This window comes from Pezoporus flaviventris, unplaced genomic scaffold (genome assembly GCF_033815535.1).
Source record: "Pezoporus flaviventris isolate CSIRO_AGI_PZ_B2104156 unplaced genomic scaffold, CSIRO_AGI_Pfla_v1 ptg000012l, whole genome shotgun sequence".
Taxonomy (NCBI): domain Eukaryota; kingdom Metazoa; phylum Chordata; class Aves; order Psittaciformes; family Psittacidae; genus Pezoporus; species Pezoporus flaviventris.
The window spans coordinates 1,346,404-1,370,729 of NW_026892560.1; the positions used below are offsets into that span (position 1 = coordinate 1,346,404).

Sequence of the window (24,326 nt, forward strand, 5' to 3'; positions counted from 1 at the left end):
GGCGCTGATTGGGCGCGGCTGAGGCGCGCGGGGGGGTTTGGCGGGTGGTGGGGCACCGCGGAGCAGCCGCCGCCGCGGTCCCGCCGGTCACCGTCCCGATGCCGGCGGGCGCCGAGCAGCCGCGGGGCGCCGAGCAGCGCCCGTCCGCGCAGGGCCCGCCCGCGCAGGGCCCGCCGCCCGCCGCCGAGAAGCCGCCGTCCTCAGGCCGCCGCCGTGCGCCGGCGCCCGCCGCCGAGCAGGGGGAGGAGTCCGGCGGCAGCCGGGTGCTGAGGGGCGGCCGGGAGCGGGGCCGGGCAGCCGCCGCCGCCGCTTCGGCCCCTGGGGGATCCGCCGCTGCTTCCCGCCGCCGTAAGGCCGAGTATCCCCGGCGCCGGCGGAGCAGCCCCGGGGCCCGACCCGCCTCCGAGCAGCCCGCCGCTGAGACGCCGTCCGCGGCCAAGAAGTCCTCCCGGACTGGGTGAGTGCCCTACGGCAGGGGGCCCGGGAGATGGGGTAGGGGCTGGCGGGCGGTCTGTACCCTGTCCCGCTCGAGTGGCGCCCGCGGCCCGCCCTTAGCCGCGGGCCGCCCCGCTCCTCCGCCTCTTTGTTCTGGACTGGCCCCGCCGGTCCCGAGCGCTGCGGGCCGTGCCCGTCCTCCCTGTTGCCGCAGACGGGTCCTTGGTTGTGAGCGGGGCCGTGAGTGCCGTCTGCGCGAGCGCCCGGGTGCTCCCCGGCCCCGGCTCTTCGGCTCCGCGGCCAGGTGAAGGCGCGGTGAAGGAGGCGGTGGGATGTGTTTCCCGAGAGGCGATGCCGGCACTTCTCTGTCGCCTTACATCGGGAATGGGAAAACGGCCACGTGTGCGCTTGGAGCGCTCGGAGCTGATGTTCCTTGTTCTCACGAAAGAGTCCATGTGCTTTAGAAACAGCGGTTATGGGCAAGACTGGGCTTCTGCTGATATGTTATTATAGTTCACCCAGCCTTCCTCTGTGTGAAATAATCCCTGTTGGTGTGAGGGGCTCAAACCAGCAGTGCAAGAACAAGGTGGTGGGTCTGTCCACAGCTGGGAATTAGAGTCATTGTGTTCATTTGGTTTCTGCTGCCGTGCTGTGGGAGCTGTCTCTTATTCTTGTTTTTGCGCTTTTTCAGGTGCACGGATAAAGCAGCTGGTAAAGGTAAGAGCTGAATTACTGCAGCTGTTGTATTCCACTCAGAAGGTCAGGGACCTTCCCATGAGGATAGCCAAACATCTGTTGGATCTTCCTTTTAAAGCATGGTTTGTTGCTTGATGGCATGCAGCTTCTTTCCAAGGTCTCCCTCAAGACTGTGGATCTGGGATAAGCTGCTGATGCTCTTTGCACGTGCCCAACGTGCAAAAACTTAGTGTTCCAGATAAGCACTGGGGCATTGCTCCACCAGCAGAAGGTGGAACCATGCTGCACACAGTGTGACTGCTCTGGTTCCACAGTGGCCTTGCATTGCTGGCAGACCCTGGGCTTGCATGTGTTCTGCTGCTGTCGCAAACACAGCTGTAGGGCCTCGAGAGATGTGGGAATAGGAATGTTCAAGTATTTACAGTTGTACTTTTCCTGCTTTAGTGGATGGTGAATTTTTTAGGCTTGTGTCTTCATGGGATGAAAGAAAAGTTTTGAAGGGGGCAGGACAGCTTAATGGATCTAATCAAGAAGGTTGCAGCTCTGGGGAGCTGCAATCAGGAGCAGAACTTCTGTTCTTCCAGAGTGAGCTATGAACTCTGTATTGATTGAACAGCTTCTTGTACAAAAAGAAAAAAGGAGGGTTTTGCTCTTCACCCAGTGATGGCTTCTGGAACAGTTCCAAGTAAAAGGCTCTGTGTGGTGTTGGTTTTGACCTGGCACTAGAGAATGGTCACAGAAATGGTGAGGAGTGAAGGCTGTACACCTATGAAAATGAATCCACCTTTCTGCTGGAGCTGTTTGGTTCTTCTTTACAGGCGTTTGTGTCTTGAAGGCTGCCTTTATTCTTGTAATCCTGTAACTCTTTATCTTTATTCCTACAAATCTATAGCTTGCTTCCATTTGGGTGTCAAATGTATCACAGTTGTAGCTGGCAAAGTGTATTTTTGCAGACCACAGCAGAATTAACCAGTGTAGTTTTAGCAGGCACCCATTTGTGTGCATTTACCTCTTGCTGCATGAAAGGTGGGGAGAGTATTATAAGAGCTTCAGCCTTCTAGCTCAAAGCAAAGTTGCTGAAACGTGTGAAAAAGTGTGGGGTTGTCACCTAATACTTGCCTACTGTTAACATTGTGTTTTAATGGGAATTCTCAGTTGCTTTGGATATCCTTAAGCTAAAATGTTTATGTGGTGGTGGTGACAGGAAACAGGCAGAACAGTCCCATATTTAGCCTAGTTCCTTGGGATGTGCTTGGAAGTGGCACATGTCAGTCTGAAATTTCCCAGGTTTGGTGCTGCTCTGTGCTCGAGCCATTACAGACTTCAACTTTGGGCTCTGAAAGATTCGGCTGCCTCTGAATGTGAGAGTGGAGAAAGTGTTGGTTAAATTTCTTGTGCTCTTTTTTTGTGATGTGACTTACAGCCAGGATGGATGGCACGAATGTTTGTGAGGAAGTTGGCATGGAGAAGCGGTGGTTACTTGTATCATAGAGTCACAGAGTGCTTTGGGTACCTTAAAGCTCATTCAGTCCTGACCCCCTGCCACGTGCAGGGACCCCTTCCACTAGAGCAGCTTGCTCCAAGCCCCTGTGTCCAACCTGGCCTTGAACACTGCCAGGGATGGGGCATTTACCACCTCTCCAGGCTACCTGATTTCACCACTCATTATAAAAAATTTCTTCTTTTTATCTAGTTTGAATCTCCCTTCGGGCAGGTTAAAGCTATTCCCCTTGGCCTGTCCCTACAGGCCCTTTCCTGCAGCCCCTTCAGGCACTGGAGCTGCACTCAGGTCTCCCCTTCAGGAGCCTTCTCTTGTCCAGGCTGTCCCAGCCCAGCTCTCTCAGCCTGGCTCCAGAGCAGAGCTGCTCCAGCCCTTGCAGCAGCTCCGTGGCCTCCTCTGGACTTGCTCCAGCAGCTCCCTCTTGTGCTGTTGCCCCAGAGCTGGGTCAGAACTGCAGGGGGGGATCCCCAGAGCACAGGAGAGGGGTAAGATCCCTTCCCTGACTTGCTGTAGTCCAAAGGAAATCTGCCTTGGTGCTTTTTTTTGTTGTTTTTCAGTCTGTGAAAGGGCAGGAGTGAGAACGCTGCGGGTCTGTGCCCAGCTCTGCACGGGGTGAAGTTCTTGCTGCACCTCGTGCTTATTGGGGAAGACCTGGAAAGCGGCTGAATAAAGAGTCATCCTTGGGCAGGTCATGAGGCAGGAGAGGAGCTCCCCTCCCGCTCCCTCCTTTTTGGCCTTCAGCATAAAATGTTTGAAGAAGCCTAATCAGGTGTAAGCAAACTGCAGTTTCCTCGCGTGGCAGGGCTTTGTGGCTGGGAGCCCTCTCATTCTGGAGGGTAAAATACCCTTGGACGTTTCACCCCTGACTGGAGCTGCCTTGGAAGAAATCCATTAAATCTGTTGAGTGGTTCTGCTGAAGGCTTTGAATTTAGTGCTGGTGTTTGCTGGCACGAGTACTGTTGTTCTCTGCTATAAAATACTACAGTTAGAACATGAAATTGGCATGAGCTCAGCCATAGCGGTTAGCCTCTGTATGTAAGGCACATGGCCTGTGGAACAAGGTGACATATCCTGTGGATCTGTCCAACGAATGACAAAGTTGCTGCATCAGAGTTTGTTCACTAAGTTTTGTTGCCTTATGCTTGCGGTTATATTTTGAACTAGTTGTTGGGAAAGAAAGCTTAGAGGTGTTGGGTGCCTTCGATCATAACTGAGATGCTGCAACAATGGAAGTGTCTTGCTAAGTTTTATGTTCTTCTGTGTAGTGCCATGGGTTTTTCTGCCCATTGACTTGGGAGCCCAGGCACAAAGGTATGGCTGTGCAGGTCTGATAGGAAGACTACAGGAAGGTTAAAGTCGAAGGTATGCGTCGTGTCAGAGTTGGTGCGTGCTTGTGACCGTGCTGGTGTTCATGAAAGCAGTTGCAAAGTCAGCTCTACCAGCTGCATTTCCCATCTCATCTGCTTAGTCACGCAATTGCTGTATCTCCTGGTGTGTTTCTGTAGCAATATTAGTTACATAAGTAGAACATTTAATCTCAGTTTATAAATGAATTCATGCAGTTGGAGCCAGACTGTGCAGTGTCATTCACGTTCGACTTCCCACAATGCTGTATGTTCTTGTGGAAATAATTTTAATTTTAGTTAGGCCTGACTAATTTTAATTATTGGAATACAGATTTAATAAACACAGATCATGTCCTTCCATCACTCCATTGAAAATTCAGTGCTTACTGTGGCTCTTCAAATCATGTTGGCAACCAAACAAAACCTGCTTCTCTGATTCAGTTTGACACCCAGACCAGTTTCTGACTATCCACCTTTCTGTAAGATTTTTATCTGCTGTTTAGGAACCACTTTGAAGAGTCTGATTGAAATCTTTCAGTTGGTCACAACTCAAACCAGGTTGTGTGGTGGTTCTGCAGAAAGTGCTGGAGTAGCGGCTGGATACATGAAGCCTTGATTTACTTACAGCTGTTACCGAGAGGTGTAGTGCCATGTGCCTGGAGTCACCTCCTTGGGAATCCGTTCCCAAATCAAGGGGTTCTGCCCAGCAGTGTGGGCTGGAGGGTGATGCCAGCAGTGCTGACATGCTCCTGCAGTGTATGGTTGTAGAAAGCATGTGTTGGAAATGCAGTTGGGTGGAGAACTTGTGTTGGATGCTCACATGTGGAGAACTGTCTTGGGGATTTGTTCTGTGATTTCCTCCCCAGTCTTTTCCATATGAGGCCACTGTAATACACTATGGGTGGCTGGCATATCAACCACCCTCCCATCACAGTGAATGTCCAGCTGTGGTTTGGAGGCCCAGAGAAGGTCAGAGACATTTCTTCAAGGGCTGTGCAGGGATATGAGTGGGGAATACAAGTTTGCTCTGTAGAAGTCCACTTTTAACTTTTTAAGTTTCTCTCTTTAAGAGAAACAGTAAGATTCCCCAGGCTAAAAGAAGACTGGTTGTGTAGCACAGGTAACTCATGTTACACCTCGTTGTTCGTGTTCTTAAAGCTTTCTCCTGCTTTGGTGATGACTGCTTTGCCTTAAGACTTTGTCAGTGTTTCGAGAGAAATGTCATTACTTAAAACCAAACCTCATAAAGACAGGTGAATTTAAATAACTGAGTGCCCAAACCTCCTTTGACTTCTACAAGGATTTTCCTGGCTCCCGTGTGTACAATTTCAAAGCTCTTTGGTCGGGGGGGGAGCTGTTTGGATAGAGGTTTTCACTAAGATTTTTCTTCCTGAGTTTTATTCTCGTCTGTGCTGTTACGGAAGTATGTGTTTAGTGCCTGATCTGTTGTGTAGTTACTATGTTAAAATTCGCAGTCAGAGATGTCTATATGTTGTCGTGATTTCTGGTTTTCACAGTAGTTGTTTTGTAGCTTAATAATTCACAGTTGATTTTCCTTTTACTTAACTGTACATAGGCATTTTCTGAAGGTGTCTACCAAGGACAGCAGTGACTCCCAGCAGCTGCTGGCTTTGAACAGTGGCATCTGCATCAGTGTTCCTTCTGCACACCCTTGCTGCAGGGAATCCTGCTTACATTTCCCAAAGTCCAGGGCAACACTGCCACTGCACCTGCAGGGGATGAGGGGAGCAGGGCTAGGAGAGTGGTGGCAGACGCAGCAGGATCCTGTAATGAAGGAAGTCCTGCTGCTTCTTCAGGAAGTAAATGCAGTTGGTTTGGACTTTCCTTTTCTGCTCCTTGCAGTGAGTAATTGATAATGGGCCTGTGACTTGTGCTCTTTCAGTGCTTGGGAAGAAGGTTGGGGAGGTGCTGGCTGTGGAATATGTGTATTTACTGCTCAGGTCCATGTCAGCTCGCTGTCAGTTACTCGGATGCACTCAGCACTTCCTGCAACCAGTGGTGTAAAGAAGCAGCAGTATGCACCCTGTCCTTGGACCAGTCTCCTATAGAGAGGATGCTGTGGGGCTAGGGAGTGACGTGAAGCAACAAAGCGTGATCAAGTGCAAGTGCCACTTGCTGTGGCTTCCTGGAAAGTGGAGTTACGATATAGGGAGGAACTGAAACTTGTAAGGGTGGGTTTATCCTGTGGGCTTGGAGACAGTGAACAAGCTTTGGTATATATCGCTTCTGTTTCAGTTTGTGGCAGCACTGGTGCATGTAGAAAAATATGACAGGGGTTCTGAGAGAGATGCTTTTGCTGGTGTGGTGACCCTGCTTGCAGTGCTCTGGGGCAGGATTAGAGTGTGCATGAGAACACGTTTCTGTTGTGTGTCTGAAATGGAAATTTGTGCTGACTACATGTTAAGATGGGATGTTACTGGGGTCAGCTTTTAAGAAGCAGAGCAGTGCCCAGAGTCTTGTCTTTTGGCTGTCTAAACGATCACCAGAGCTTCAACTTTAGTTATTTTCCTCTCAGGTTTCCTTTTCTTGTCCCTTTTCCCAGTAATGTGTTTCCTTCACAAATGTTAAGATTAAACCTCAGACTGAAATGGGAGATTTAGGTTAGGTGTAAGGCAGGAGCTCTTCCCTGTGAGGGTGCTGAGGCGCTGGCACAGGGTGCCCAGAGAAGCTGTGGCTGCCCCATCCCTGGCAGTGTTCAAGGCCAGGTTGGACACAGGGACTTGGAGCAAACTGCTCTAGTGGAAGGGGTCCCTGCCTGTGGCGGGGATTGGAACTGAATGAGCTTTCAGGTACCTTCAACCCAAGCCAGTCTGATTCTATGAAGATTAAAGGATGTTTGATGCCTCTTATGTGCCATCATTCAAATCTGCAAGTGTGTTCTGCCCTGGATGCTGTTAGGTTTAAAGGCTGTTTGGAGGATTTGGCAAAATGGTGAAAGTACCTCCCAGTGGAAGCAGTTTATCATCTGCTGACTGACTTAAGGGGCAGATCAAGGTAGGAAGAGGCCCAGGACCAGAAGATTAAGAGGATTGGTAGGGCTTGGAACTGGATGATCCATCAGGCCCTTTCCAACCTGAACCGTTCTATGATTCTGTGACTTTAAAAGGTGATTTTGCCCATCTCTCTTGAATTACTCTGCTAAGTGCAGGTGCCCACACTGTTCCCAAAATTTGTGTGGAGGTTCTGGGATGAGGTGGATAATAGTGTCAGTGCTGGAGGGTTACAGAGGGGTGCACATGGGGGCATTTCTCCACAGATTCATTTACAGAGTCATAGCTTCCATTGCCCTTCTCTGTGCGACATGACTCGGGCAGAGGGAAGGCAGCTCAGCTGTTCAGCAGCAGCTTGGTGCTGCTTCTTGCTTTGCACTGCTGCTTTGACACCAATTGTCTCATTCTTTTGTCCTGGAGTCTGAGTTCTTATGATCTGGTGTCCATCGCCACTGTTGACACTGGCAACGGAATAACAGGATGCTGGCATATAACCCATTTTCTGTGCAACTTCTGGGATGACAGGAGCCCTCCAAAGAAACTGCAGCTAGCCAGAGCTGGGGTGTCAAGTTTATACAGTTTGAAATGCAGAATTGACGGCAGCCTTTCCCATTTAAAACCTTCCTGTGTTTCAGCTTCAAGACATCACAGCAGCTGCTTTTTTTGTTGGAAGAGCGGAGCCTGATGATCTTTTAGTCACCTCTGTGTTGTTTCTCTATCTGCTTTATGCCATTAGGTAAATCCTAACTGAGGAGCATGGCTTTCTGTGTAGAGATGTTTGTGAGAGGAGATGGATAACGCTGTGTTCATCCACAGGGCTGGGATTTGACCAGGCTAAATGTGGTACCCAGGAGAAGACTGAAAATAACTGTGAGGTCCTTGGGTAGTCAATTGAAAGAGGTTGGCACCTCCCAGCTCCTTCCACTGATGTTATAGAGAAGGACAGCTGTGTTCCTAACTTTGACACAGGCATGAGTCCTGACATTAAGCAGGAAGTATCAGAACCTGGGGGAGGAATCCTCAAACACAATTAGAACTGCAACACCTCCAGTGGCAGCTTGTGATCACCTCTAATGCCAGGTCAGTTGTGTTGGACAAGAAAGCAGCAGGAGGAGGAGGTGCTGCTTTCCTCTGAACAGCCAGTTGCTGTCTCTGTGTTTAGTGTTTTGAGTGTTGGTTTGTATTTTGTTGGTGGTTTGTTTTTTGAGGCTTGGGCTGCATTAATCAGAAAGGTGTTTGTGTGAAGGAGAAAGAAACTGGAAAGAGGCATAAAATATATTGAAAATCCCCAACTTTCTTTCACAATGTTTGATTTGAGGCAGAACCTTGGTGAGGGCTGATTCCCGTTGCTTGTGTAGCTGAAAACTTTGCAGGTACAAGTTTCCTGGTGCAGCTCTGGCCTTTGCACGAGGGACCTGTGTCCCCTCTTAGGAGGCCCTAGAATTGTAAGGATTTTCAATCAATAGCTCTACACTGTTTTAGGAGTTCTACAAAGTAAGCTATTTGATTTTTTGGAGGTACATAGGCATTCGCAGCATGTAAAAGTGCAGTGATTATGTTAGACAAGCATGCTGAAGTGAAAAGGAAAAATCATGGGGAAAGGCTTATTAAGCACTTTCACTTCAGAGAAAAGAAAGCAAGATTGGAAGGTGAGTGGGGTACTCTGTAGAAAAGTATCCTGAGGGAGGTCTGTTTCAAATCCATAAGGCTAATCTTTAAAATACCAGCTTTTGCTAAGAAATTAGCTGAATGCCTGATCTTCCAAGGGAATAAACCTCTTTCAAGAGCAGCAGTGTGTGCTAACACTGGCAGCATGGTAATGTTGGAGGGGGGAATTGCCAGAGTGTGGTTCTAAGTGGTTTTGGATTTGATTTAACATTTGAAAGAGCCTGAGGATGTCCACAATTAGGATTAAAGACATAAAGCAGTTGTAGTTCACCATGAGGTCTGCTAAAACAGAATTCCAAAAAGGCGGTGTACTTCAAGCTCTGATGATGAAGTGGCTTTTATACATGCAAGACCTGAGTCTTGGTTGCTGTTTTACAGCAAAACTCTGATGCCTCACATCCTGTGTTCCAGTCAGATTTTTTTCAGTCAAATGCTGATTATTCCCACCCTGTTAATCAGGGACTGGGAGTGAGTCACACAAAGGTCCATGGTAGAAGTAAAAGGATCATTTGTTTTGAAAGGCTTGATGCAATTTGATGCAAAATCAGTGATTTCAGGTTGGGAGGGACCTCAGGATATCGCTGATCCCAATTGCTGTTTAATGTGGGTTCAGCATAGGGTTCACATCTTGCTGCTCATGTCCTTCTCCAATCAGGTCTGGATATGCTCAAGACATGGGCCCATGCAAACCTCATGAGGTTCAACAAGGCCAAGTGCAAGGTCATGCCCCCTGGGTTGGGGCAATCCCTGGTATCAACACAGGCTGGGAGGGTGAATGGGTTGGGAGCAGCCCTGAGGAGAAGGACTTGGGGATGTTGGGTGAGGAGCAGCTCCCCATGCCCTGGCTTCAGTGAGTACTTGAGCCCAGACCCCTCCTGTGTGCTGGGCTGCACCCCCAGAGTGTGAGCAGCAGCTCAGGGAGGGGATCCTGCCTCTTTGCTGCATGAAGGGGAGACCTGAGAGCAGCTCCAGTGCCTAAAGGGGCTGCAGGAAACCTGGAGAGGGGCTTGGGACAAGGGCCTGTAGGGGACGGGCCAAGGGGAATGGCTTTAACCTGCCTGAGGGGAGACTCAAACTAGATACAAAGAAGAAATTTTTTATAATGAGAGTGGTGAAACCAGGTAGCCTGGAGAGGTGGTAAATGCCCCATCCCTGGCAGTGTTCAAGGCCAGGTTGGACAGAGCCTTGGGTGACATAGTCTAAAGTGAAGCATCCCTGCCCATGGCATGGGGATTGGAATTAGGTGATCTTAAGGTCCTTTCCAGTTCTAACTGTTCTGTGATTCTAATGAGTGCTAAGTAAGGGGGATTATCAGTGTTCCTCTGCTCCTGACTGTGCACCTGTTAGTGGGACTCAGGATGCTGTGGGTTTCCTCTCGATGTGCAGTTTGCTCTTCACTGGGACTCCAGCATGGCAGGGCTGCTCCCCAGCCAGTCCTTAGGGGACTGCCCATGGGGTTTGCCAGCAGATGCTTGATAAACTCTGCGGCATCTCAGGGTACTGCTGGCTGGTGCTGAGGCAGCAGAAACCTTTCTGAATGGGGCAGCAACATAAATGCATTTGGGTAAAAAAGAGCAGGTCAGAGCTCAACCTAGAGCCCAGGCCCTGCGGAGCACTGCAGGTGCCTGTGTCTGCCAGACCAGTGGCAGATGTGGTCGCTGAGCACAGCCATCTACTTGGCATTAATTTCTTCAGCTCATCAGGTTTGAAATGTCCCAAGGCATTTGAATTCACTGGGGCCCAGTGTCACAGCGAGCACCAGAACGCAAGAGCAGGTGAACTGTACTTGGGTATTTTTAAGGGATGAACTTGCTCACATAGGCATTTCAGCCAGTTCTGTTATGCCAGAACGTATCTGGAGATCAGCCATCAGCTGAAAAGAAACCACCTGTAGAAGCTATAAATGAGTGCAGAGACCTTAGGCTAACAGCACTGGTGATGCCTTTTGCTCTGGTGTAAGATCAGAGACCTCCAGCTTGGATTCCTCAGGGTTAGTACCAGGTGATAGCTTGACTTCGTGAACGAAGATTTGGGAAGGGCTTTACCCACCCTTACTACAAGTGTGCTGATGACTAAAAAGGCCAGTGTGGGATAGGCAAATCCGATTGCAAAAAGCACAACGAAAGGTCTCCTTGGGTGGTGTAGGTGAGGCATGATTCTTTCTACGTTGTCTTTTCTCCTTGAGACTAATTCTGCTTGTGTTCTCAAAGGAGACAACAGTGTTATGTATGGTGTGCCTCCAAGTCTCCCGATTGGAGGCCGAGGTGGACCACTGACGGTAGTCAGTATGGCCAAGGCTGAGGTATTGTTTCAGGTAGTCCTTGTATCTCCTCTTTGGGGCACTTCTCTTGCGGCAGCCGGTGGCGAGTTCACCATCAAACACGATCTTAGGGAGGCGGTGATCCTCCATCCTGGAGCCGTGCCCTGCCCAGCACAGCTGCAATTTCAGCAATAAGGCCTCGATACTGGTGACCCCTGCCTGCTGTAGGACTAACATTTGACACACAGTCAAACATCCAGGGGATGTTTAGAATTGTACGGAGGCAGAGCTGATGAAAGCGTTTGAGGAGTTGCAGGTGATGGCAGTAAATAACCCATGATTCAGACCCATATAAAAGAGCAGACAGTACAATGGCTCTATAGACACTAATTTTTGTACTTTTCTTCAGGTGTTTATTGCACCAGACTCTTACGGAGTTTTCCAAAGGCTCTATATGCCTGTACAATACCTATATGCCTATATTACCAGGTATACAATGCTGATTAAATGTGTTTGGGGGATTCTCCAAACATGACTTTTAATGTGTTCCAGTTCTGAAGCTAGTCTTTCAAAAAGTAGTTGCTGAGGTTTATGAGTGTCTATCTTGTAGTGCTTAGGGGAGATGGGAGCCAGCAAATAATCATCTTATAAGCCTTTATCAGAAGGAAATGTAAGCTGCTTTTAAACATTTGTGTCTTTACTCAGAGGCAGTGGGAAATGTGATCAGATTTTCAAGTGCAGCCTGGCTGAGGCAAGGCCCCAGGATGTATCGTATCTGGCTTAGTAGAGCTGTGCTCCACATCTGAGAGAGCTAGTGAGTGGTTTCCCCATCAGAGTACATGGAGGCAGTTACACTGTTCACGATGGTGCCCCAGAGTGTGAATTTATGATGGGCTTGATGTTTTCATTATTCTTAAAGAGATTGCAATGGTGTTTCAGATCCCAAAGAAGAGAAGGAGGAGGAGGAGGTCTCCAGTGTCCTCCGCCATGGCTCCCCTGTCAGCACAGCCAGGCCCAGCAGGAGCTGGCGCAGCAGCAGGGCAGCCACCGTGGCCCGCCAGCGGGACACCGAGAACTCGCGTGCCTCCAGATCCAAGACGGGCTCCCTGCAGCTCATTTGCAAGTCGGAGCCAAACACAGACCAGCTCGAGTACGGTACGTGAGGAGCCGTGGCATGAGAGTGCCTGGAGAGAGTCAGGTCTTGGGAAGCTTTGAAGGGAGCTGAGTGTGGGTGTAACGTTGTGAGCTGTATGCAGACTGTGGCTGGTACAGGTGTGGTGCTGCTTGGTCATGAGTACCTTCTGCCACCAGCACTCCTGGCACTGAATGTCGACGGAGGTATCTTGAGACAGATGAGCTCACTGCAGCGAACACAGATTGAAACCTAATGGTGACTTTTCCTTTCAGAGGTCACAGAAGAGCATCAGTCTCCAGCTGGAATCAGGTAGGAAATTCTTATTTTGTGACATTTCTTCCTCTTTATTGTCTCAAGAAGTTAAAATAAGGGCCTGAGTTTTTTTCAGAATAAATGCTTCTGTGAGAGGATCTGTGGATGGAGAGTAGCTCTCTTTTCATTCAGTCCTGGACCTTTGCATTTTCAGTCTGGGTTGCAGATGGACTGCAGATGTCAGGAGATACTGTGGAGAAATGGATTTTAAGATTTAATCTGAGCACTTCACCTGGTAGCTTTATTCCCTCAGGAGCAGAAGCTCTAGTTAGGTGGGTTCAGAAGAGGAGGCTGCTCTGCCTAGCTTTGTCTGTTTTGGCTGTCATGTTCTTAGTCAGTGCAGTCTGTTGGCTTTCCCCAGTCATGCTGGATGAGAAAGTGCTGTGTAATAGAGTCTTTCCCATCCCGAGGGATGGTGCATGAATATTATTGCAGTAGTGCTTAAGCTGTTGCTGCTAAAGTCCTTCTCTTTTTTTTGCCAGCAGTGATGACGAGGAGGAGATGCTCATCAGTGAGGAAGAAGTTCCCTTCAAAGATGATCCGAGAGATGAAACCTACAAGCCCCATCTAGAGAAGTAAATTATTTGATTACATGCTTACTGTGGGTTTAGACAAAGAAAAAGTACATTTTAGTTGAATGAGCTCAGTACTCCCCAAAGAACCTGAGGAGCTGCTAAGGTGGAATGGCTCCCACTGGGCACAGTGTTTTCTAGATACTGTCTACAGGTACGGGTCTGTTCTTCTCCAGTGGACTGCAGTCTTCAGAGCCATTCTATCTGCCAGGTTCTTCCTTATTTCTCCTCAGAAGTGGGACTTGATAAATAGACCTGAACTTTTATCCACTTTTTGCTTTAATCTTTGTGCAAAACAGACAATGGGAGGAGTATTGGAGTAATGCATTGTATTTGTATCTTTGTAGGGAAACACCAAAGCAAAGGAGAAAAGCTAGCAAAGGGAAGGAGGAAAAAGAGAAACAGAAAGAAATTAAAGTAGAAGTAAAAGAAGAAAGTGAGTTTCGGGAAGATGAAGAACCACCAAGGAAGTGAGTAAAACTCTGCAGTTACATGTAGCAGTATGTTGTGTATATTTTGTACTCTTGCTAGTGTACGACAGTGTTGTGGTGGTTTTCCTCCCTCCTGGCCGGGGCAGAATCTGTTGTTCTGATAGAAGTCCTGCTTCCTTGTATCTTGGCATGTTCAACAAGGAAAAATAGAGTTGATATTTCCATATAGTTTAAGATGAGGGTTTTCTCCATACTGTGGTTTTTGTCACCTTCCTGAATATGGCCACACAGTATGAAATACTTCAGATCATTCTTAAAATTGGTTTCTGCTGTGATGAGGTGGATTAGACTATATTAGAAAGCCAGTTGGAGAAGACAGCGTCTCCTCTGTTCTGGGCCTAGAGGGAGACACGGGAATATTCTGTAAACATCCTCTTTGTACGTTTGGGACCATCGTGCCAGGGTTCAGAAGGAGCAGCGGTGTTCCCCTGGCTTTGGAGAACAAACTTTTGCTGCCTGGTCGGTCAGTAGTACTTTGAGTGGAGACTTGAAACCTTTAGGAATGCTGTCTCTGGAACTTTCATCTGGCAACTGAGGTAGATTGGATTTGTGTGTCAAAGCCACTCCTTGGTATGGGGGTAAGCAGGTTTTGTACTTGTAGCTCTTGTGCGAGCAGTTGGAACAAATGGGGCTCCCTCTGCTGGTATGTGTTGTGGCCTCTGCTGCTGCAGAGCTGATCCCACTGGGGAGGGGTCAGGTGCTGATGGCATTTTGAGAACTGGTTTGGTTTGGTTTTTATTTTCCTGTTAGAAATGGCTTTCTGAGCCTCATGCTCATGGTGTTTGGCTCAGATGCTACTTTTGTGCATAATAAAACCTGTGCCTCTTCTGAAGGCTTGACTTGAATGCTGAGTGTCAGTTCAGCATGTTACTGGCATGGTCTTGCTATTAATAAAGATGTCTGAGTACAAGGTAGGAAAGACTTCTATCAACCCACTGTTAGTGTCTGTGCAGCAATATGATCCAGCAGGTGTGATGTTCTGAGCAGGATGCATCTTACATAGGTCTGCTCAGATGAGATGGATTTTTTTTTGTCTTGATAGATGTATAAGCTTCTATGGTTAATTCAGAGCACTGTAAAATTCTATAGTTAATTCAGAGCACTATGAAAGAGCTGCTAGATCATTCACCCCATTTTTCCCAGTCATGCAGATTGATGTTTTTCATGTGGTATGAAACCCAACAGAACAGAGAAAATGAAGAGCACCATTAATTTTGGACTGTGCTGGTAAAATTACATGTTTATAAAAACTGCATTAGGAAGTGATAAAGGGTTGTGAGAGCAAAGCACATGAAGCATCTCTTTCTCAAGAAGGCTGTCTTCATCTGAATCTGCCTCCAAATTGCACTTGATGGATCTTGCAGGAGCTCACAGCTCATGAGGCAACAGCTTGCTACCTGTTTACAGCAGAAACTGAGCAGAGCAGAATCTTGTGTGCTGATGCACAGCCTAGAGAGGAAATTTAATGACAAGGGTGCAAGTTGTTCACACAGTTGAGGTTTAAAAGAGAAAATGTGAAGTGTGTGATGCCCGATAGAGGCTTTTTTACAATAGCCCTTCCTCTCTCCGTGGTGGCACAAGGGTTGGTGGCTTCTGACCACAGCCTCTTGGGTTGTGGCTGTCCCACAGCCACGCGGATTCCAGTGGACAGGTATCAGTGGTCAGCTGAGACACATCTGAGCCAAGCCAACCACATTCAGCAGCATAGTATGCCAGACCATGTAGCTGCAGCCTCACTGTTGGCATAGGCAGTGGGATTTGAGGTCAAAATCCAGGTATCAGACACATGGGGACTGCAGCCCCATAGGAGGGTGCTCTGTGTGGTGTGGCAGTTCTGCGAGGTGCAGGGAAGGTTTGCATGGAGGCCTGGTTACCCCACTTCTTTAGGGAACCTGCCCAACTATTGTAGGAGTGTTTTGTTAGCAGCTCTGGAGTGTTGGGAGCTGGTGCAGGTGCTGACTTGCCAGATGCAGTGTTACTTTTCAGCCTGGAAGAGTTCTGTAGTATTTCCTGCAGCATGCTCCTGCTTTGTAGCGTGCACTTCAAAAACTCTGCCTGCCACCAGTGTAGAGTCTTTCAGTTCTGTTTCTGTAACCCTGTTGCAGGAGAGGAAGGAGGAGAAAGGATGACAAGAGCCCAAGGCTTCCCAAGAGAAGGTGAGTGATCCTCTCTCAGTTCTGTTCTGAAGACTTGCATCTCTTGTGTCCTGCATAGAGATGTTGATTGTCTCAAAGCCATCTCTCCTGCACAGTATAGAAGTCTGCTTTGAAGGTGGAGAAGCAGTGTGCTTTGTCTTCCCTTCTTCAATTACCCCTTCTCCCTGTAGTTGTGGGGTTTTGATTTCTTCCAACTGAACCGGCACCTCCCACCTTCTCCTGACCCCACTTCTGAGTTCATCCCTTGCTGGGCATTGCCCAGTGAAAGGTTTGGGAATTCTGTGTCTCCTGGCGTTTTCTCAGCTCTGGGGAGAGTCCTCAAGGAGGGGAAGGAACTCTTGGACAGAGTCTGTAACAGCACAGCCCAAACAGGAATATTGGAGCAGTAATCCCTTGCTTTCATGTCATGGAGCTGCACTTGTGCTTGTTTCTCTTGCTGCTGCCCTGGCTTCAGACCCCAGAGTTAACCGGGGCCCATTTCCTCACTGCCGCCTTAGGAAGAAGCCCCCGATACAGTATGTGCGCTGTGAGATGGAAGGCTGCGGCACCGTCCTGGCTCACCCACGGTATCTGCAGGTTTGTTGACATTCCTCAGCTCCCAAATGGTGTGAGGGCAGGGATGGGCCGCTGGAAACTGGCAGCTAATTCTTACCCAGCACTGAAGCGCTCGTTTCTGATGCTGTCTTTTTGGTAGACTTACTCAGTTGTGGCCACATGTGTCTCTCTCTGTCCTGTTGCTAGATGTCCACATTAGTTTGGCTTTCTTCTCTCAATGGAGATCAAAGCCTCTGTGTTCATGGTATAAGGGTGTCTTGTCATTGACTGGAGTCTGGTAGCCTGCTGAGGGGTTCCAGCTGTCCTCTCAGCCATGTAGAGAGAGTGTACAACCTTCCACTCTTTCTTTATAGCATCACATAAAGTACCAGCACTTGCTGAAGAAAAAATATGTGTGTCCTCATCCCTCCTGTGGTCGGCTCTTCCGACTCCAGAAGCAGCTGCTGCGGCATGCCAAACACCACACAGGTACAGGGAGGTGGGAAATGGATACAAACTGCTCCTTGGGACAGTGAACAAAGAGGGGAGGAAATGGAAAAGCCCAGAGGCTAGAGGATTTCTGGGGAGTGTGAAGCCAAGGCAGATGGCATAGATGTGCATCGGCAGCAGGGTATTATTTCCTTCTGCATTATGATCTTTATAGCCTGTTTGTTTTGTATTCTTAAGAGTTTTTAATCACCCCCTGGCAAGTATCACTTGGGAGTTCTCTAGAACTCCAAGCTTTATCCTAACTTGCCAGTCCTGCAGTATCGGTCAAGATGGATGATTGGCTTTTAGGAGAGTCTTAATCATGTGTCAACTATCGAGATGAGCTGCTGTGGTATATTGTGGGACTCCTGCTCTGCTATGCCTGCTGGCTTCCCAGCACTTCTGGTTCTGCTGCTGCTTCAGCAGCTTCACCTGCAACATGTGAGAGCTCAAAGGGGAGCAGGTCTGCAGGAAAGTAATGCTCCAACTGGTATTGCTTTCTAGATCAAAGGGATTACATCTGTGAGTACTGTGCCCGGGCGTTTAAGAGTTCTCATAACTTGGCGGTGCACCGAATGATCCATACGGGCGAGAAGCCTTTGCAGTGAGTACTTCTGCCTGTCTCTTGCTCCCCTACTTTGAGGGACCCTTGGATGCACCCGTTCATGGACTCCACTGAGAGAAAGGTTGGCTCTGAAGTCAGGGCTGGAACTTGTTCCTGGTGTCCAAGCTCTCCTTAAACACACACCTAAAGGAGTGTTTGAGCTGCCCCTTCTCTTACATACTCCTTGAGTTAGTGTCTCAGGAGAGATCTGAGGAATATAAACCCTCTACAAATTAAAACTGGAAGAGCTGGAGCTACCGTGACATCCTATTTTAGTGAGCCCTGGCTGTTTTCCTGAGCTGCCTCCCTGCTCTCCTGTTCCCACAAGTGTGTGGGCACATCCCTTTGTTATGACCTCCCCTTCTCCCCTCCCAGGTGTGAGATCTGTGGATTCACGTGCCGGCAGAAGGCTTCCCTCAACTGGCACATGAAGAAGCACGATGCGGACTCCTTCTACCAGTTCTCCTGCAACATTTGTGGCAAGAAATTTGAGAAGAAGGACAGCGTCGTGGCCCACAAAGCCAAGAGCCACCCTGAAGTGCTTATTGCTGAAGCACTGGCTGCCAACGCGGGTGCCCTCATCACCAGCACTGACATCCTGGGCACTAATCCTGAGGCCATTGCGCCACCCACCGATGGCCAGGGCCTGCCCCTGCTTCCCGACCCCCTGGGAAGCGCTGCCCCTGCGGATTGCCTGCTGCTCAATCCCGACGGGATGCCCAAGACGTTCTGCGGTGCGGCTGAGCGCGTGAGCCTGGTGGCTGACGGGAAGCTCTTTGTGGGCAGCGGCAGCAGTGCAAACCCCGAGGGGCTGGTCATGAACACCGAGATCCTGGGAGCCACCGCTGAGGTGCTCATCGAAGATTCAGACTCCACTGGACCCTAGTGGGCGGGAGCAGGCGGGTGCTGGGACAGTTTGGATTCTGTATTTAAAAGGAGGAGAAAAGAGAAAGAAAGAAAAAAAAAAAGACACAGAAACAGAGGAAATTTAAACAAATCTCACAATTCTAGTAAAGAACTGAAGGGTCTGCTCCCCTCCAGCTTGGATCACAGCACATCCTCTTTCTCCCAACCACTTCTCTCTCCCACTACCCCTTTGCAGAAAGGGGCACATGCTGCCATTACCAGAGCAAGTTGGATTGAGTGACATATTTCTCCAAGGGAGGCGGGGGGAGAAACTGCTGAAGCCCTTCCTCTAGCCCAAAGTAGATGCCTTTCTGGCTCCTTGATGTGGCCCCATTTGCAAATTAGAAAGCATCTGATGTGCTCTGTACAGGTTTCTTAAGACTCCCTCTTGCCCCTGGTCCCAACTTCTATGCATCGCTGCACTCTGGTCCTTGCAGTCTCTTTCTTCCTCCTGGGGCTGGGAGTTTGGTTTGGCACTTTAGGCCCCTCACGTAGCAGGGTGAGCTCCGGAACAGGCACATCCCTCTCCCCACTGCGCTTCTCTGCTCCAGCTCTGGCAGGAAATGGAGGGAACGCCCTGGCTCATAGATCATGTTTGCTTGGAGAGGCCCGGGGGCTACGGGAGCCCTGCGTGGGAGAGGCGAGGAGGAGCATCCCAGTTTGACGACAGTAATTTGCACTTTGAACATGCTTCGTTTTTGTGTTGTGGTAACAAGATTCGTTATTTATTGATTAAAAAAGGGTCGGTATTCTTTAGTTATGTTTGTAGGGGGTGGGGGTGGAAGGGGTTCAGGCTGTTTCCCAGGCTGCTTCGCACCACTGAGCTGCGGGGAGCACGTCGTGCCATTGGAACAGCAGCTGGGAGAGCCGAGGTGAAGGCAGCCTCTGGAGTCAGATGTGTCTCACAGCTTTTCCAGAGTAGAGGGAGAGCCCTTGGAGAAGAGCCTATTTGCAGTGGGAGCCTCTGCAGCAGTGTTTTAGCAGGAGGATGAGGTGAGTGATGGAACAGCTGGCTCTTGCCTCCCTTCCTCCCTCCCTCCCAGGTCGGGGGGAGCTCCTTGCATTAAATGCTCTCTTTGCCCTCCCTTGGTCCCTAGCTTGTCAGGGAAAAATGTCATTAGCCAGGAACTTGTTCTTGAGACTTAGGACAGTTGTGAGCTGCTTGCTGCTGAGGGATGTTGTGCTCCTCATCCAACTCTGCCTCTCCTTTCCAGGTCTAGGCAAAGACACAGAAGGAGGGGCTGGAGAGGGTGGTTTGTCCATGGCAATAGACTGACGCGGGGCTTGGGGGCTGTCAGCTTCTCTCCCTGACCCTGTTTTGCGGGGAGGGTGTTGTGCAGTGTGTTCCCAGAGCTGCTCTTTCCCACCCAAACGGCTCTGCTTTCCATGAAACACAGCGGTTCGTGTGTTGCCATACAGTTAGGATAGCACTAAGCCTTTGGAAAAGTTTGCGTAGGATACCATGTGTCTGCTATGGAGACTTGGATCTTTTTGCCCTTATCTGACACTTTGTGTGGTGATTCAGTGGCCTTGAATTCTTAGTGCTTTTGGAAGAGGTGAAGGAAAACCTGGGCTTTTTGGTTGGTTGGTTTTTTGGTTGGATTTATGCAGTTGGGAGCAGAGCCGAAGTATCTTGCAGTATTATGAGCACATAATCAGCTGTATTGGCTTGTAGCACACAGCAGCTAGGCAAAAGTGGGTGCCTGGGGACTGGAGAACAGCAGTAAAACAATGGAATTTAATTGGGAACTACTTACAGGAAACTGACTCTGAACACCCACACTGTCCCCTGTGCTGCCTCGAAATCCAGCTGTGGCCCAAGCCTGACAGCTTCTACTGGGCCGTTTGTCCTGATTTGCCCCCTCCCTTTCCCCCTTACACTAGTATCTTTGGCAGAGCAAGTTCAAACACTTCTGGTGTTTGTGGCTGAGCAGCTTGCACAGTGTCTGTGCCCTGGGTGTGGGCATCCCCTGTTCTTGCACTGTGGCAGAGGTTCAAGCCTCTCCTGGAGATAAGGATGACGGCCCAGTGTGCTGAATGCCCATCTCCCAGGACAGTGCACATCAGGTCTGCTGCCATATAGTGTTAAATTAAGCCAGTTTCTTCAGTTGGGATGATCCAGTTTCTTGCTTGGATCATGTTACCGTGATTTCCAGAAGGAAGCTTTTGGGTGCCCAGCCAGTGCCCTCCCCTTTGCAGACTACAGAGAAGCAGCAAGATGCGATGTGTTCAAACCCAAACTAGCAGTGTGGGTCTCATGTCGGGTTAGTGTGGGGCTTGCCGAGCCGTGTTGTGCACGGGCGTGTCTGCTGGCTCCTCGCCGCGGTGCCTGGTCCTGTGCCCTGCCCCATGCCCATGGCACAGCCTTGCTAAGGGCACTACAATGAGACTCGTGGGTTGCTGGCACTAAACTGCTGTCGGGTCAAGATCTTGCTCCCCTCTGGTTACCGACATGTGGCACCAGGCTGGGAGGCAACAGGGGCTGCCTCCTTCTGCGACTTCCCCAAGCAGGGCCAAGAGCTTGCCATGGGGTGCGGAATGGAGCAGCCCCTTTGCTTCCCAGCCCGGACACATCTGCTCCCTGCCACTCCCTGCCCTACCCTTCACGCACACCTCTTGTAGCAATCCTTTTTCTTTTCCTGGTCTCAGCCTCTAACCAGAGCCTGCTGTCCCTGGCGCAGGAAAGGTGGTGCAGCTCCTCTCCCACTCCCATTTGAAACCCTAAAACTGACAGAGCCCCCTGCAGCTCCTCCTCCCCTCGGTGTCTCCGTCACTCGCATGCAGTTCGCTTCAATAAATTATTGTAGTAGTTTGCAATAAACTTTTTTTGTATTCCCCCCCTCCCCCCGTATTTATTTTTTCTCTCCTCCCGGGGAGGGAGTGGAGGGAGCCCAGGGCACTGCGCCCGCGCTCTGCTGCGGGCAGGGGTGCCCTCGGGGGCCCTGGGGTGCGGGGTTGAGGTTGGAGTCCCGCAGCGCTCTCTGCAGTAGCCACCAGGTGGCAACGACGCTGCTGGGTTTGGCCACCGGCCCCGGTGCTCGGCAGGGGGCTCGCTGTGCTCCGGTGCCGCAGGGACATCGCTCTGCAGCTCCTCTTGTTTCTCTTAATCTAGGTAATGCGTAACCAAAATAAATGTACTGAGGAAAAACCAAACCAACCAGCAGGGCTGTTTTTGTCTTGGTGCATGCAGCTCACCTGCGGAGGGTGTCTGGGACCGTCTCCTCCTCTGTCTGCAGGACCCCTCTGGGAAAGGGGGTTTAGACCTGGGTGACCCAGTCGCACACAGCCATAGGGTGAATAAGAGGGCTGGATGTGGCCGGGACAGGCCTCTGCAGCCTTCTGCTGGGGTCTGGGTTGCAGCGCAGACTGCAGCTGGTGCTGGAGCTCCAGCCTGGGGGTTCCCCTCACCCCCTTGCTGGTGAGCCCACAGTGCTCTGCCCTGCTCAGGCCCCAGCCCTGCCGCCCAGGCCGAGGTGCTGAGCAGTGTCCGGGCTCTGCTCCCCTCTTCCCAGCAGTGTTTTCCCATGCTCTGGCTCTGCCATGAGCCGTGGGGATTAGCGTGCTGCTCATGGCACTGTGCGGCTGGTAGGGAGGGATGGGTCGGAGCTGGGGTTGGGAGCCTGCTGCTGCCAGGCAAGCCTGTTCTGGGCAAGGCGCTTGGAGTGGCGACGCATGGGGGAATTAGGGAAATAATCTGTTGCCGTTGATCCCAGAGGCGGGAATTTGCACCGTCGTGCCAGGCCCCAGGCGCAGAAGAGGGGGAGAGCCAGGCCAGCAGACGTGTGAGTGGAGCTCCCGGCTGGAATGCACCAGCTCAGCAGGGGATTGTCCTCCCCGGGCCGGGCAGGCGCCGTGCCCTGAGCTGGGTGCCCCGGCTGCCCGCGCCATGGCTGCAGCAGACAGCGCCTCAGCCACGCTCCGGCGCCGCGACCTGTGCAGCCGAGGCATCCGCCTGGCCGGGAAGATGCGCTCGGACGTCGTTGACCTCCTGGACACCTATGTGAGTTTGCGCTGTTGCTATGGCCCTGCGCGGTGGCCGCTGCCACCAGAGTCCAGAGGGCTTTCAGCAGCTGGTCCATGGTAGGGACGAGGGATGAAGTGCAGCTGGTAACGGGGCCTTGGCGCTGCTGGGCGGTGCGTGGGCAAACCTTAAGCACCAGCTCCTGCCCTTGCACTGCCTGAATGTCCCCTGGCCAGCCCTGAAGCTGAACCGGGGCACCCTGGAGCTGGGGTTCAGGCAGAATGGGGGTCCCCTGTTTCTCCTGCCGCTGGCGATTCCTGGCTGCTGTCGTCCCTGCAGGTGGAGCAGCAGGGCCTGGATGCATCGGCCAGCGTGGCGGCGGTGGAGGGGGTGCCGGTGGCAGCGGTGGAGCGCTGGGATGAGCAGACGGGGACCCAGCGGCTGCTGGAGAACCTGGCGGCGTACCGGGTGTTCCGGGCCCTCCTGGCGCAGATGCTGGAGGAGCAGCAGGAGCAGCTGGGGGAGGCCGATGCCACGCTGGGCCGGGCACTGGCGGCCGTCCTGCTCCAGGTCTCGGCCTTCACCTACCACCTCGAGGAGCTGCTGCGGCTGGAGAACCGCGGCCCCCCCGCCGAGGAGGCGGCTGTGCTGCCCGTGCTCCCCCAGCTCAGCCTCTTCGAGAGGAAGCTGCGGGGCCTGGGCGTGCTGCGGGAGCTGGCCCAGTGGGCAGTGAGGTCCGTGCGGGACCTGCGGCAGCTCGCCAAGCCCGGCCCGGGCAGTGGCGCGGGCCCCAGCCCAGCCGAGAGCCCTTGAGGGCAGGCAGGGGGCAGGGGTTGGATCCCGCAGAGTGGGGGGCTCCTTGCCCACCTCTGCAGAGAGCTGCTGACAGCGGAGGAGGTTGTTCCGGGAGGGGGGTGGACGGGAGGGACCATGTCACTGAACCCTGGCACCCCCACGCTCTTGGTGCTGTTCCCTGTGGGAAGCTGGGCATGGGCCGCACTCCGTGCTGGAGGGAGCGAGGAAGCCAATGTGGGGCGAGCCTCGGGGGGTGCAGATGTTCCCTGGGAAGCAGCTTTGCCGCTCGCCCCAGGGCCATGGCCCCCAGGGGGCTGTGGCAGTGTTGGCCTTTTCTGTGAAGCCTGGTCACTGCCCCAGGGCTGTGTGGAGGCAAGGCAGGAGTGAAGGGACAGAAATGTCACCTGGTGAAGGAGCCTCAGGACATGCCCCCAGCTGCAGGATGCAAGGCTTGACCTCCTTCACGCATGCTCTCGCCTGGCTCACGATTACTGTGTTGGAATTTCTGCTCTAACTGCTTGGGGGCTTTTTTTTGGGGGGGGGGAGTGGGGTATGATCAAGAGGGGATTTCTTAGTTGCTTGGACAAGGTAACGGAGAGGATCTTCTAGCTGAAGGCTGTGATTCAGAAGACCCTCCACAAGGAGGTTTGTGCTTCCAGGGGTTACTTTGGGACTGGGATCAGCATGGAAGATGAAACAGCTGAACCACATCGCTCACCCTGTGAACGGGAATGCCCACAACCATGTTTTACTTGCTGAATGGCCGCGATGACTTCAAAGCAAATAAAAGGGATGGGTTATCTACTGTGACGACTGGGACTTCTTGGGGAAGCCTGGGCTGCCCCCTTCCTACCCCACCCCAAGGGAAGGTCGGTTCCAGTGGGGTGGGAGGTTTGGGGGGAACGGGACCTGCTGGGAGGCCATGGGGAAGATGAGGGAGATGGAGGTGGCAGGAGGAGGATGGGGGGGTTGTCACTGAGACTCTGCCCCATCCTGATGTGGTCCTGCTTCCTGACCTGCATGAGGGAGGCAATGCAAGGGGACAGTGGAAGCATGGGGTGGGGAAGTGGCGGCTGGGGACGTGCCCAGCGGGCTCCATACAAAGAGGCTTTGTTGTGGGTGGTGGCAGCACTGGGACCAGTGCCTGCCCCAGAGCCAGGAGTGTCTGTGTGGGCGCTGGGTGCTGTGGGAGGACAAAGGCTGACACTGAGCTGGGGCCCTCAACTCCCATGCTGCCCACTTGGGGAAGGTGGGGCCCCAGGGATGGGGCTGCCCTGTGGCACTGGGGGTGGTTTGGTAGCACCCAGTTGTTTTGTTGGTGATGCCCAAGAGGTAAAACATGCACCTTCTTCATCACCACTTTCTGCCTGACCTCAGTTTTGCAGCTCGGACTGGATTATTTGCAATGTTTCTGCTTCTGGGAACAACAATTTATGGCATTTTTTTTTCGTGAT

At 51.5% G+C, this 24,326-nt stretch overlaps 2 protein-coding genes across 2 annotated transcripts; both read left to right on the forward strand.

Annotated features, from left to right (window-relative positions):
* Positions 1-98: 98 nt before the first annotated feature.
* On the forward strand, positions 99-18,865 carry ZFP91 (ZFP91 zinc finger protein, atypical E3 ubiquitin ligase). The gene is made up of 11 exons (XM_061451042.1): positions 99-457; positions 1,127-1,152; positions 11,857-12,072; positions 12,325-12,361; positions 12,847-12,939; positions 13,284-13,406; positions 15,533-15,583; positions 16,081-16,159; positions 16,492-16,606; positions 17,111-17,210; positions 17,586-18,865. The coding sequence occupies exons 1-11, from the start codon at positions 99-101 to the stop codon at positions 18,094-18,096; spliced, it is 1,710 nt and encodes a 569-aa protein (XP_061307026.1). The 3' UTR covers positions 18,097-18,865.
* On the forward strand, positions 13,285-23,189 carry CNTF (ciliary neurotrophic factor). The gene is made up of 3 exons (XM_061451043.1): positions 13,285-13,406; positions 21,830-22,116; positions 22,417-23,189. The coding sequence occupies exons 1-3, from the start codon at positions 13,388-13,390 to the stop codon at positions 22,888-22,890; spliced, it is 780 nt and encodes a 259-aa protein (XP_061307027.1). The 5' UTR covers positions 13,285-13,387; the 3' UTR covers positions 22,891-23,189.
* Positions 23,190-24,326: the final 1,137 nt, after the last annotated feature.

Bases quoted from the DNA above. Each gene is read 5' to 3' on its own strand.
- ZFP91 (XM_061451042.1), top strand. From the start codon at position 99: ATGCCGGCGGGCGCCGAGCAGCCGCGGGGCGCCGAGCAGCGCCCGTCC. The intron at 12,362-12,846 runs GTAGGAAATTCT...TTTTTTTGCCAG, and splicing joins CAGTCTCCAGCTGGAATCAG to CAGTGATGACGAGGAGGAGA. The intron at 16,160-16,491 runs GTTTGTTGACAT...CTTTCTTTATAG, and splicing joins CTCACCCACGGTATCTGCAG to CATCACATAAAGTACCAGCA.
- CNTF (XM_061451043.1), top strand. The intron at 22,117-22,416 runs GTGAGTTTGCGC...TCGTCCCTGCAG, and splicing joins TTGACCTCCTGGACACCTAT to GTGGAGCAGCAGGGCCTGGA.